General features: G+C 46.2%; 1 protein-coding gene across 1 annotated transcript in view; it reads right to left on the bottom strand.

The window, feature by feature from the left end:
- The window catches only part of crocc2 (ciliary rootlet coiled-coil, rootletin family member 2), a 151,012-nt gene that overhangs the window by 41,231 nt on the left and 95,512 nt on the right, over positions 1 to 14,269 (bottom strand). The window contains exons 17-20 of the mRNA XM_045697461.1: positions 11,188 to 11,357; positions 8,044 to 8,223; positions 6,830 to 6,964; positions 6,465 to 6,608 (exon numbers count right to left, since the gene is read on the bottom strand). Coding sequence (XP_045553417.1) covers positions 6,465 to 6,608; positions 6,830 to 6,964; positions 8,044 to 8,223; positions 11,188 to 11,357 — 629 coding nt within the window. The remainder of the gene's footprint in view (positions 1 to 6,464; positions 6,609 to 6,829; positions 6,965 to 8,043; positions 8,224 to 11,187; positions 11,358 to 14,269) is intronic.

Here is a 14,269-nt window from a genome sequence, read left to right as displayed (position 1 = left end):
AGCTAGAATTTGTAGTTTTTCTAAGTGGCTCCCATTTTGGCTGTAGTGTTTCATGCGTGTGGATGAGAACGCGTTCTTTGTTGTTTATCTCCGGTAAAGACAATAACGATTCTCCGTCTTAAATTGTATCATTTATTTACATATTAGGGTACCTGAGGTTTGATTATAAATGTTGTTTGACTTGTTTGGAGAAGTTTATTGGTAACGTTTGGGATTCATTTTGTATGCATTTTGAAGGAGGGAAACCGGTGGATTATTGAATGAAGCGCGCCAGCTAAACTGAGTTTTTGGGGATATAAAGAAGGACTTCATCGAACAAAAGGACCATTTGTGATGTAGCTGGGACCTTTTGGAGTGCCAACAGAAGAAGATCTTCAAAGGTAAGGCATTTATTTTATCGCTATTTCTGACTTTCGTGGCGCACCTGCCTGGTTGAGTTTTCTTTTTTTATGCTTTTGTGTGCGGGGCGCTGTCCTCAGATAATCGCATAGTGTGCTTTCGCCGTAAAGCCTTTTTGAAATCTGACACAGCGGCTGGATTAACAAGAAGTTAAGCTTTTTTCTGATGTATGACACTTGTATTTTCATGAATGTTAAATGTTACTATTTCTGTAATTTGAATTTCGCGCTCTGCAATTTCACGGGATGTTGTCGAGGTGGGTCGCTAGCGGAACGCCTGCCCCAGAAAGGTTAAGACAATCGAGCAAGCTCCTGGAAAATACACAAATAATCAACATGTACCCATTTAACTATTTACATGAAAATGTACCTTATAGTTTACTGAAGAAAGGCCTAGCATTACATTACCTGTAAACAAAGGTGAGTTATCACAAAATATACAATATACAACCAAATTAACATTCATCAGATATAGTCAGCTATAGTGAATACAATTCAGGGATGGCCACAATTGCTCTTGACAAGCTACAGGTTTATACAGACTTTTTTTGTTCAAGCCCAGTTCGTCCACATCTGATTCTACTATTCATGGTCTCAATGAACAGCTGAGGTGTGGATCAACAGCTGAGGTGTGGATCAACAGCTGAGGTGTGGATCAACAGCTGAGGTGTGGATCAACAGCTGAGGTCTGGATCAACAGCTGAGGTCTGGATCAACAGCTGAGGTCTGGATCAACAGCTGAGGTCTGGATCAACACCTGAGGTCTGGATCAACACCTGAGGTCTGGATGAACAGCTAAGGTCTGGATGAACAGCTCAGTGGTAGAATCAGGTGTGGGAGCACTGGGCTTGAACAGAAAAGCTTGCGCAACGCTCTTGCTGATCAAGAGCAATTTGATAACTCCTTATACAAACACTGCAACAAATGACAGACTGCTGAGAAACACCTGTGAAATACAGTCATTAGCCTCTTGACAAGAATTTAAGCTTTCTGCCAATATCCAATATACTACCGTTCAAAAGTTTGGGGTCACTTAGAAATGTGATTGTTTTTGAAAGAAAAGCACTTTTTGTCCATTAAAATAACATAAAATTGATCAGAAATACAGTGTAGACATTGTTAATGTTGTAAATAACTAGCTGGAAACGGCAGATTTTTAATGGTATATCTACATAGGCGTACAGAGGCCCATTATCAGCAACCATCACACCTGTGTTCCAATGGCACGTTGTGTTAGCTAATCCAAGTTTATAATTTTAAAAGGATAATTGATCATTAGAAAACCCTTTTGCAATTATGTTAGCACAGCTGAAAACTGTTGTTCTGATTAAAAGAAGCAATAAAACTGGCCTTCTTTAGACTAGTTGAGTATCTGGAGCATCAGCATTTGTGGGTTCGGTTACAGGCTCAAAATGGCCGGAAACAAAGAACTTTCTTCTGAAACTCGTCAGTCTATTCTTGTTCTGAGAAATGATGGCTATTCCATGTGAGAAGTTGCCAAGAAACTGAAGATCTCGTACAACACTGTGTACTACTCCCTTCACAGAATAGCGCAAATTGGCTCTAACCAGAATAGAAAGAGGAGTGGGAGACCCTGGTGCACACCTGAGCAAGACGACATTAGAGTGTCTAGTTTGAGAAACAGGCGCCTCACAAGTCCTCAACTGGCAGCTTCATTAAATAGTACCTGCAAAACACCAGTCTGAACGTCAACAGTGAAGAGGCGACTCCGGGATGCTGGCCTTCTAGGTTTATTGCTTCGTTAATCAGTACAACAGTTTTCAGCTGTGCTAACATAATTGCTAAACGGTTTTCTAATGATCAATTAGCCTTTTTAAAGTGATAAACTTGGATTAGCTAACACAACGAGCCATTGGAACACAGGAGTGATGGTTGCTGATAATGGGTCTCTGTACGCCTATGTAGATATTCCATTAAATAAATCAGCCGTTTCCAGCTACAATAGTCATTTACAACATTAACAATGTCTACACTGTATTTCTGATTAATTTCATGTTATTTTAATGGACAAAAAAATGTTAAAAATGTCCTTGTTTTTGAAAGAAAAGCTAAGTGACCCCAAACTTTTGAACGGTAGTGCATGTCTACGTCCTGGGAAATGTTCTAGTTACTGACAACCTCATGCTAATCACATTAGCCTACGTTAGCTCAACCGTCCCGTGGGGGGGGACACAGCGATCCTAAATAACTGTTATAAACAAGTACAAAACTCTTAAGAAAAATTGTAGACATATTTACACGTCTGAAATTGGATAGGTGCTCTAAATCCCTGAATCCAAAGCTTCAGATACAAATGTCCTAAGTAATGCTGCTGCACAGTTGTTAGAGTCCAGTAAAAGAACACTTATGTCCTCATTTACAAACGGCAGTATAAATATGAAAACCGGTGGGAGAACTCACAGATGTGGAACGGAACATAAATGTGAAGTATTGATAGTGTGTAGTACCATGTGTACTGCGTTCATTTGAATTGGCAAGAAGTTGTTTGTCTGTTCCACATGGGCCCAGCTTGCATTTCTCCGTGACAGGCGCATTCCCACAATCCACCACTCTGCCATAAAAGCACTGTGTCCCTGGGCTGTATCTGTAAGGATGGCGTTGCATCTCACGGATGAGGGCAATGACCTCTTTCTTCCTTGAGAGTCTGAGTGCTGGTCTCTTCTCCGTTCTACCAAGACACACGCAATGGTACACACCACCACTCTCACTGCCACTTGTCTGCCACTCCACCAACACAAAGGCTCCACCAAGAGCCACCTGATAAATGGATATAAGTACTGAGACTCTCTAGGCAAGTTCCCTAGGTAACCAGAGAGTGAGAGAGGGAAGGACTGCTAACTAGTGTACGTCCCAAATGGTGAACTGGTGAAAACTATTTCCTAGTGTACTATTCTGATCAGGGCCTATTTCCTAGTGTACTATCAGGGCCTATTTCCTAGTGTACTATCAGGGCCTATTACCTAGTGTACTATTCCGATCAGGGCATATTTCCTAGTGTACTATCAGGGCCTATTTCCTAGTGTACTATTCCGATCAGGGCATATTTCCTAGTGTACTATCAGGGCCTATTTCCTAGTGTACTATTCCGATCAGGGCATATTTCCTAGTGTACTATTCTGATCAGGGCCTATTTCCTAGTGTACTATTCTGATCAGGGCCTATTTCCTAGTGTACTATTGTGATCAGGGTCTACACAGCTCTGGTGAAAAGTAGTGCCCTATACAGGGGATAGGGTGGCATTTAAGACTGCTGACCTTCTGTCTTAAGGAGGAAACCGGACAGCCTCTCCCTCACCCTCCCTCACCTCTCCCTCATCCCACTCCTCACCCCTCCCTCACCCCTCCCTCACCCCACTCCTCACCCCACTCCTCACCTCTCCCTCACCCCTCCCTCAACTCTCCCTCACCCCACTCCTCACCCCTCCCTCACACCTACCTCACCCCACTCCTCACCCTACTCCTCACCCCTTCCTCACATCTCCTTCACCCCTCCCTCACCCCACTCCTCACCCCACTCCTCACCGCTCCCTCACCCCACTCCTCACCCCACTCCTCACCTCTCCCTCACCCCACTCCTCAGCCCTCCCTCACCCCACCTCTCCCTCAACCCACTCCTCACCCTACTCCTCACCTCTTCCTCACCATCTCCCTCACCCCTCCCTCACCCCTCCCTCCCTCACCCCACTCCTCACCCCACTCCTCACCCCTCCCTCACCCCTCCCTCACCCCACTCCTCACCTCTCCCTCACCCCACTCCTCACCCCTCCCTCACCCCACCTCTCCCTCACCCCTCCCTCCCTCACCCCACTCCTCACCTCTCCCTCACACCACTCCTCACCTCTCCCTCACCCCATTCCTCACCTCTCCCTCACCCTCCCTCCCTCACCCCTCACCCCACTCCTCACCTCTCCCTCACCCCTCCCTCACCCCACTCCTCGCCTCTCCCTCACCCCTCACCCCACTCCTCACCCCTCCCTCACCCCTTCCTCACCTCTCCCTCAATCCACTCCTCACCTCTCCCTCTCCCTCACCCCACTCCTCACCTCTCCCTCACCCCACCCCACCCCACTCCTCACCCTCCCTCCCTCCCTCCCTCCTCACCCCACTCCTCACCTCTCCCTCATCCCTCACCCCAGTCCTCACCTCTCCCTCACCCCTCACCCCACTCCTCACCTCCCCCTCACCCCTCCCTCACCCCTCACACAACCCCACTCCTCACCCCTCACACAACCCCACTTCTCACCCCACTCCTCACCCCTCTATCTAGTCACAGTACTATCCATCTATCTAGTCACAGTACTGTCCATCTATCTAGTCACAGTACTATCCATCTATCTAGTCACAGTACTATCCATCTATCTAGTCACAGTACTATCCATCTATCTAGTCACAGTACTATCATCTATCTAGTCACAGTACTATCCATCTATCTAGTCACAGTACTATCCATCTATCTAGTCACAGTACTATCATCTATCTAGTCACAGTACTATCATCTATCTAGTCACAGTACTATCATATATCTAGTCACAGCCATCTATCTAGTCACAGCCATCAATCTAGTCACAGTACTATCCATCTATCTAGTCACAGTACTATCATCTATCTAGTCACAGTACTATCATCTATCTAGTCACAGCCATCTATCTAGTCACAGTACTATCATCTATCTAGTCACAGCCATCTATCTAGTCACAGTACTATCATCTATCTAGTCACAGCCATCTATCTAGTCACAGTACTATCATCTATCTAGTCACAGTACTATCATATATCTAGTCACAGTACTATCCATCTATCTAGTCACAGCCATCTATCTAGTCACAGTACTATCATATAGGAGATGGTTGAGGCAGGGAGGGAGGGAAGGTTGAGGGAGGGAGGAGAGGGTGAGGGAGAGGGTGAGGGAGGGGGGAGAGAGTGAAGGAGGGAGGAGAGGGTGAGGGAGGGAGAGGGAGGAGAGGGTTAAGGAGGGAGGATAGAGGGAGGAGAGAGTGAGGGAGGGAGGGAGGGAGGGAGGAGAGAGTGAGGGAGGGAGGAGAGGGTTAAGGAGGGGGGATAAAGGGAGGGAGGAGAGAGTGAGGGAGGAGAGAGTGAGGGAGGGAGGGAGGAGAGCGTGAGGGAGGGAGGGAGGGAGGAGAGAGTGAGGGAGGGAGGGAGGGAGGGAGGAGGAGAGAGTGAGGGAGGGAGGAGAGAGTGAGGGAGGGAGGGAGGAGAGAGTGAGGGAGGGAGGAGAGCGTGAGGGAGGGAGGGAGGGAGGAGAGAGTGAAGGAGGGAGGAGAAGGTGAGGGAGGGAGAGGGAGGGAGGAGATAGTGAAGGAGGGAGGGAGAGGGAGGGAGGAGAGAGTGAAGGAGGGAGGAGAAGGTGAGGGAGGGAGAGGGAGGGAGGAGATGGAGAGGGAGCGAGGAGAGAGTGAAGGAGGGAGGAGAAGGTGAGGGAGGGAGAGGGAGCGAGGAGAGAGTGAAGGAGGGAGGAGAGAGTGAAGGAGGGAGGAGAAGGTGAGGGAGGGAGAGGGAGCGAGGAGAGAGTGAGGGAGGGAGGAGAGAGTGAGGGAGGGAGAGAGAGGGAGGGAGGAGAAGGTGAGGGAGGGAGGAGAAGGTGAGGGAGGGAGAGGGAGGGAGGAGAGAGTGAGGGAGGGAGGAGAAGGTGAGGGAGGGAGGAGAAGGTGAGGGAGGGAGGAGAAGGTGAGGGAGGGAGGAGAAGGTGAGGGAGGGAGAGGGAGGGAGGAGAAGGTGAGGGAGGGAGGAGAAGGTGAGGGAGGGAGTAGAAGGTGGGGGAGGGAGGAGAAGGTGAGGGAGGGAGTTTCTTCTTTTCACATGGTTGTAGAATAACTAGAAGGAGAACACTTTTTTTTGTCCATTCAGTCGCAGGGAAACAGAAACGTGTGTTCTGCTTCATTCCAACCCCTCTGGAGAACAAACACACACACAGAGGTTGGAGAGAGACAAGCAGCAGTAGCAGTAGTAGTAAAGATGGAGTGTCCCCTCACCTCAGTGCATGATTGATTAATTGATTAATTGATTAATTGATTGAAGGGTCGCTCACCTCATGTCGTGCTGTTTCTCTCTGCTGGTTGAGCTCTCTGACCTGCTCAGTCAGACTCTTCTCTGATGACTCATGGGAACTCAGAGACTCCTCGAAGCGAGAACGCAGGGACTGCAGCTCACACTGAAGACCTGATATAGTGTCCTAAAGAGATAGACGGAGAGAGGAAGGGAGGGGGGAATTGAGAAATTAAGAGATCAAGGGGTCAAGAGATCGATTTAAACATTTGTTTAAAAGATAGAGAGGAAAGAGCATATGACAGTCTTAACGATGTTTTAACAAGATATTTATTTCAAAAGTTGTTTCATTTTTCAATTTTGAATTAAAATCACTTCCAATTGACCCCAACCATCATGGTTCTCTACCTTGTCCTGTTCGTGAAGGCTCAGAGCATCTCTCCTGCCTCTCTCCATCTCCAGCCCTGCTGTCTCCAGATCCTGCTGTAGGTCTGCCAGCCTCTCTGTCAGGGTTGCCTTCTCCCCCTCCTTCTGGGACAGAGCCTGGGCCATGGAAATAGAGTTACATTTACATTATTTAGCAGTGGTGTAAAGTACTTAAGTAAAAAAATACTTGAAAGTACTACTTAAGTCGTTTTTTTGGGGTATCTGTATTTTACTTTAATATTTATATTTTTGACTACTTTTACTTCACTACATTCCTAAAGAAAAGTATGTACTTTTTACTCCGTACATTTTCCCTGACACCCAAAAGTACTCATTACATTCTGAATGCTTAGCAGGACAGGAAAATGGTCCGATTCACACACTTATCAAGAGAACATCCCTGGTCATCCCTACTGCCTCTGATCTGGAGGACTCACTAAACAGAGAACATCCCTGGTCGTCCCTACTGCCTCTGATCTGGAGGACTCACTAAACAGAGAACATCCCTGGTCGTCCCTACTGCCTCTGATCTGGAGGACTCACTAAACAGAGAACATCCCTGGTCGTCCCTACTGCCTCTGATCTGGAGGACTCACTAAACAGAGAACATCCCTGGTCATCCCTACTGCCTCTGATCTGGAGGACTCACTAAACAGAGAACATCCCTGGTCCTCACTACTGCCTCTGATCTGGAGGACTCACTAAACAGAGAACATCCCTGGTCGTCCCTACTGACTCTGATCTGGAGGACTCACTAAACAGAGAACATCCCTGGTCATCCCTACTGCCTCTGATCTGGAGGACTCACTAAACAGAGAACATCCCTGGTCCTCACTACGGCCTCTGATCTGGAGGACTCACTAAACACAAATGCTTCATTTGTAAATGATGTCTGAGTGTTGGAGCATGCCCCTGGCTATCCGTACATTAACAACAACAAAAAAAGAAAATGGTGCCGTCTGCTTTGCATAATATAAGGAATTTGAAATTATTTATAATTTTTAACTTTTGATACTTAAGTATATTTAAAACCAAATACTTTTACACATTTACAAAACACCCTAGCAACACCAGAGCTACACACACACACACACACACACACACACACACACACACACACACACACACACACACACACACACACACACACACACACACACACACACACACACACACACACACACACACGCGCCTACCTGTTGTTTTGCGCTCTCGGCCTGCAGCAGGCTTTTGTTGCAGACCTGTTGTAGCCTGACCATCTCTTCCTGCAGCTGCTGCAGCTCAGCCTGGCTCTGTAAACGCTGCTGCTCACAGTGTGACCGTAGCTGGGCCTCTGCACGCTCCCACTGCAGGGTTAGGTCCACACACTGCTGTTCCTGTACATCGCACGCACGCACACACGCACGCACGCACACACACACACACGCACGCACGCACACAATTGATTTGTTATGAATAGAGCTCTAGATCATACAACGGCAAAAATAAGGACAACATTTACAGATTGTCTGATGAGCATTTGTGCAATGATCAGTCAGTTATGTACTGTACTGTAGAGATCAGTCAGTTATGTACTGTACTGTAGAGATCAGTCAGTTATGTACTGTACTGTAGAGATCAGTCAGGTATGTACTGTACTATAGAGATCAGTCAGGTATGTACTGTACTGTACTGTAGAGATCAGTCAGTTATGTACTGTACTATAGAGATCAGTCAGTTATGTACTGTACTGTAGAGATCAGTCAGGTATGTACTGTACTATAGAGATCAGTCAGGTATGTACTGTACTGTACTGTAGAGATCAGTCAGTTATGTACTGTACTATAGAGATCAGTCAGGTATGTACTGTACTGTACTGTAGAGATCAGTCAGTTATGTACTGTACTATAGAGATCAGTCAGTTATGTACTGTACTGTAGAGATCAGTCAGGTATGTACTGTACTATAGAGATCAGTCAGGTATGTACTGTACTGTACTGTAGAGATCAGTCAGTTATGTACTGTACTATAGAGATCAGTCAGTTATGTACTGTACTGTAGAGATCAGTCAGGTATGTACTGTACTATAGAGATCAGTCAGTTATGTACTGTACTGTACTGTAGAGATCAGTCAGTTATGTACTGTACTATAGAGATCAGTCAGTTATGTACTGTACTGTAGAGATCAGTCAATTATGTACTGTACTGTAGAGATCAGTCAGTTATGTACTGTACTATAGAGATCAGTCAGGTATGTACTGTACTATAGAGATCAGTCAGGTATGTACTGTACTGTACTGTAGAGATCAGTCAGTTATGTACTGTACTATAGAGATCAGTCAGTTATGTACTGTACTGTAGAGATCAGTCAGTTATGTACTGTACTATAGAGATCAGTCAGTTATGTACTGTACTGTACTGTAGAGATCAGTCAGTTATGTACTGTACTATAGAGATCAGTCAGTTATGTACTGTACTGTAGAGATCAGTCAGGTATGTACTGTACTGTAGAGATCAGTCAGGTATGTACTGTACTATAGAGATCAGTCAGGTATGTACTGTACTGTACTGTAGAGATCAGTCAGTTATGTACTGTACTATAGAGATCAGTCAGTTATGTACTGTACTGTAGAGATCAGTCAGGTATGTACTGTACTATAGAGATCAGTCAGGTATGTACTGTACTGTACTGTAGAGATCAGTCAGTTATGTACTGTACTATAGAGATCAGTCAGGTATGTACTGTACTGTACTGTAGAGATCAGTCAGTTATGTACTGTACTATAGAGATCAGTCAGTTATGTACTGTACTGTAGAGATCAGTCAGGTATGTACTGTACTGTACTGTAGAGATCAGTCAGTTATGTACTGTACTATAGAGATCAGTCAGTTATGTACTGTACTGTAGAGATCAGTCAGGTATGTACTGTACTATAGAGATCAGTCAGTTATGTACTGTACTGTACTGTAGAGATCAGTCAGTTATGTACTGTACTATAGAGATCAGTCAGTTATGTACTGTACTGTAGAGATCGGTCAATTATGTACTGTACTGTAGAGATCAGTCAGTTATGTACTGTACTATAGAGATCAGTCAGGTATGTACTGTACTATAGAGATCAGTCAGGTATGTACTGTACTGTACTGTAGAGATCAGTCAGTTATGTACTGTACTGTAGAGATCAGTCAGTTATGTACTGTACTATAGAGATCAGTCAGTTATGTACTGTACTGTAGAGATCAGTCAGTTATGTACTGTACTATAGAGATCAGTCAGTTATGTACTGTACTGTACTGTAGAGATCAGCCAGTTATGTACTGTACTGTAGAGATCAGTCAGTTTTGTACTGTACTGTAGAGATCAGTCAGGTATGTACTGTACTGTACAGATCAGTCAGTTATGTACTGTACTGTACTGTAGAGATCAGCCAGTTATGTACTGTACTGTAGAGATCAGTCAGTTATGTACTGTACTATAGAGATCAGTCAGTTATGTACTGTACTGTAGAGATCAGTCAGGTATGTACTGTACTATAGAGATCAGTCAGTTATGTACTGTACTGTACTGTAGAGATCAGTCAGTTATGTACTGTACTGTAGAGATCAGTCAGGTATGTACTGTACTGTAGAGATCAGTCAGTTATGTACTGTACTGTACTGTAGAGATCAGTCAGTTATGTACTGTACTGTAGAGATCAGTCAGTTATGTACTGTACTGTAGAGATCAGTCAGGTATGTACTGTACTATAGAGATCAGTCAGGTATGTACTGTACTGTACTGTAGAGATCAGTCAGGTATGTACTGTACTGTACTATAGAGATCAGTCAGTTATGTCGGGGCGGCAGGTTGCCTAGTGGTTAGAGCGTTGGCCTAGTGGTTAGAGCGTTGGCCTAGTGGTTAGAGCGTTGGCCTAGTGGTTAGAGCGTTGGCCTAGTGGTTAGAGCGTTGGCCTAGTGGTTAGAAGTGGCAGGTAGCCTAGTGGTTAGAGCGTTGGCCTAGTGGTTAGAGCGTTGGCCTAGTGGTTAGAGCGTTGGCCTAGTGGTTAGAGCGTTGGCCTAGTGGTTAGAGCGTTGGACTAGAGGTTAGAGCGTTGGACTAGTGGTTAGAGCGTTGGGCCAGTAACCGAAAGGTTGCTGGATTGAATCCCCGATGTGACAAGTTAAAAATCTGTCGTTCTGCCCCCTGAACAAGGCAGTTAACCCACTGTTCCCCTGTAGGCCGTCAGTGTAAAATAAGAATTTGTTCATAACTGACTTGCCTAGTTTAAATAAAGGTTAAATAAAACATGTAAATGTATTGTAAGAGGAGTTTGACGTCGTTAACAGAACTGTTCCTCTCTAACAGCCCAGCTGTACTTTACCTTCTCGTTGTGTTCCTGCTCCAGTTGTTCTCTGTGACTGTGTTCTCTGGCGCTGAGGGCTTTCTGGTGGTTCCTCTCTGTCTGAGCCAGCTTGGTTTCCAGTACCTCTCTCTCCTGCCCCGCCCGGGACACCTGCAGCTCAACCTCCGCCTTTAAACGGGCCACTTCGCCTGTACAGACACACAGCTTCACATCAATCTGTCATTTTACACTGATATTTATTTATAAATGGACAATTAGCAACGCGGTCCTTTGAGCCGGAAACACAATGCATTCATGATTACCGCCATCTTTCAAACAAACCAAAAAAAATCATGAATTAGCAGAAAGGTTTTTCTGATGAGGATCAGTGTCTATCAGAGCGGTGGCGTGATGTCCTCAGGTGTTATGGGTACCAAGCTGGTGTGACACCTACTCCCGATGCCTGCTGCACTGCTGCTTCGATCCCACCCGGCGATCTGTTCACCGTCTGCCCTGGCCTCTCGCCCCTTATCTGCTACAGGTACCCCCGCCACACTTCCCCCCCCTCTCTCCCCTTATCTGGTACAGGTACCCCCGCCACACTCCCTCCTCTCTCCCCTTATCTGGTACAGGTACCCCCGCCACACTCCCCCATCTCTCCCCTTATCTGCTACAGGTACCCCCGCCACACTTCCCCCCCTCTCTCCCGAGCTTCCGTTCACCTCCATCACACACTCACTGTTGGGGCGAGTGACTCTTTGAACTTAGCCCCAAGTCGTTATTTTTTTATTGTACTTTATGCTATTTACCTCCTGACTCCTGCATGCTTTGTTGACTATGAACTTGCTCATATTCCCAACCGTGGGACAGACGATGTTTGTTCCCGACACTCATGACTCTTGACTCTCTATTGGTTACACAGCCTCCCATCCTATTCTAACCACCTCTCGCGGGCTTTGTATTCATAAAAAAAAAAAAAAAAAGACTATCAGAGTTCTCCATGTCTTCTGCCGTGCCCTGATTGTATTACTGCTGATGATATCTGGAAATGTGAATGTACACCCTGGCCCATCTACTGTTGCTAGCCACATATTCTGACTTGTGCTCTGATATCTGTTTCACTGATTTCTGCTCTCGTAAAAGCCTGGGTTTTCTACACGTTAACACTAGAAGCGTATTACCTAAAATGGACCAATTGAAAGTGTGGGTTCACAACTCCAATCCAGATGTGTTGGTCATTACTGAGACGTGGTTAAGGAAGAGTGTTTTGAATACTGATGTTATCCTTTCTGGTTATAACCTGTTTCGGCAAGACAGATCTTCCAAAGGTGGAGTAGTGGCAATCTTTACCAAGGATCACCTTCAGTGCTCAGTTGTCTCCACCGAGTCCATGTCCCCAAACAATTTCATTTGCTGGTTTTAAGCATTAAACTTTCAAATAGGTCTTTGTTGACTGTTGCTGGGTGTTATCGTCCTCCATCAGCACCGGCCTGTACCCTACCTGCCCTCAGCACCGGCCTGTACCCTACCTGCCCTCAGCACTGGCCTGTACCCTACCTGCCCTCAGCACTGGCCTGTACCCTACCTGCCCTCAGCACCGGCCTGTACCCTACCTGCCCTCAGCACTGGCCTGTACCCTACCCACCCTAAGCACCGGCCTGTACCCTACCTGCCCTCAGCACTGGCCTGTACCCTACCTGCCCTCAGCACTGGCCTGTACCCTACCTGCCCTCAGCAGTGGCCTGTACCCTACCTGCCCTCAGCACTGACCTGTACCCTACCTGCCCTCAGCACCGGCCTGTACCCTACCTGCCCTCAGCACTGGCCTGTACCCTACCTGCCCTCAGCACTGGCCTGTACCCTACCTGCCCTCAGCAGTGGCCTGGCCCCTTACACTAAATCTGAATTTGTCCTGCTAGGTGACCTAAACTGGGACATGCTTAAACCACCTGACCAAGTCCTAAAGCAATGGGACTCTTTAAATCTCTCAGATTATCACCAATCCCACAAGGTATGACTCCAAACACCCAGAAAAGGCTACTCTCCTCGATGTTAACCTCACAAATAATCCTGATCGGTATCAGTCTGGTGTTTTCTGTAATGACCTTAGTGATCACTGTTTTACAGCCTGTGTTCGTAATGGCTGCTCAGTGAAACGACCTGTCCTGATTTGTCATAGACGCATGCTAAAAAACTTTAATGAGTAAGCCTTCCTTCATGACCTGGCCTCTGTAAAATGGCATAGAATCAGCCTGATCCCCTGTCAAAGATGCTTGGACCTTATTTTTTTATATTTACATTTACGTCATTTAGCAGATGCTCTTATCCAGAGCGACTTACAAATTGGTGCATTCACCTTATGATATTTTTAGTAGTTTTGATAACAAACAACCCCTAATAAAGAACATTTGAATTAAAAAACAGGTTCAGCCCCTGGTTCAACCGTGATCTGGCAGAGTTACTCCACCTCAAGAATTCCATTTGGCAAAAGGCTTGGCACACGCATACTCAGGCTGACTGGCTCTCATTCAGGCAAATGAGAAATAAGTCCACTCGGGCTATTCGGAAGGCCAAAGTTAGTTACTTTAAGGAGCAGTTCTCTCTCTGTGAGTCTAACCCCAAGATGTTCTGGAAAACGGTTAAAGACCTGGAGAATAAACCCTCCTCCTCACAGCTGCCCATGTCCCTTAATGTTGATGATGTGGTTGTTACTGACAAGAAGCACACGGCTGAGCTCTTTAATCACCACTTCATTAAGTCAGGATTCCGATTTGACTCAGCCATGCCTCCTTGCCTGTCCGACTATCCCCAATGCTCCTCCCTCTTTTTTCCCCTGCCCCGCTACAAAGTTTCTCCCTGCAGGCGGTCACTGAGTCTGAGGTGCTAATGGAGCTTCTGAAACTTGACCCCATAAAAAACATCTGGGCCAGGTTAACCTGTCTCTCCTCTCTGGGGAGGTTCCCATTGCTTGGAAGGCAGACACGGTGCGTCTTTTATATAAAGGGGGAGATCAAGCTGATCCTAACTATTATAGGCCTATTTCTATGTTTTTCTTTTGAGAAATGAAGAAGTAGTGCTATTCATTGTAAGTGTCACTCCAGGTGGACTCTACTGTTTTGGT

The sequence above is a fragment of the Salmo salar genome, chromosome ssa16, assembly GCF_905237065.1.
Source record: "Salmo salar chromosome ssa16, Ssal_v3.1, whole genome shotgun sequence".
In the NCBI taxonomy this organism is placed as follows: Eukaryota; Metazoa; Chordata; class Actinopteri; order Salmoniformes; family Salmonidae; genus Salmo; species Salmo salar.
This window is presented reverse-complemented; position numbering and strand designations above follow the sequence as displayed.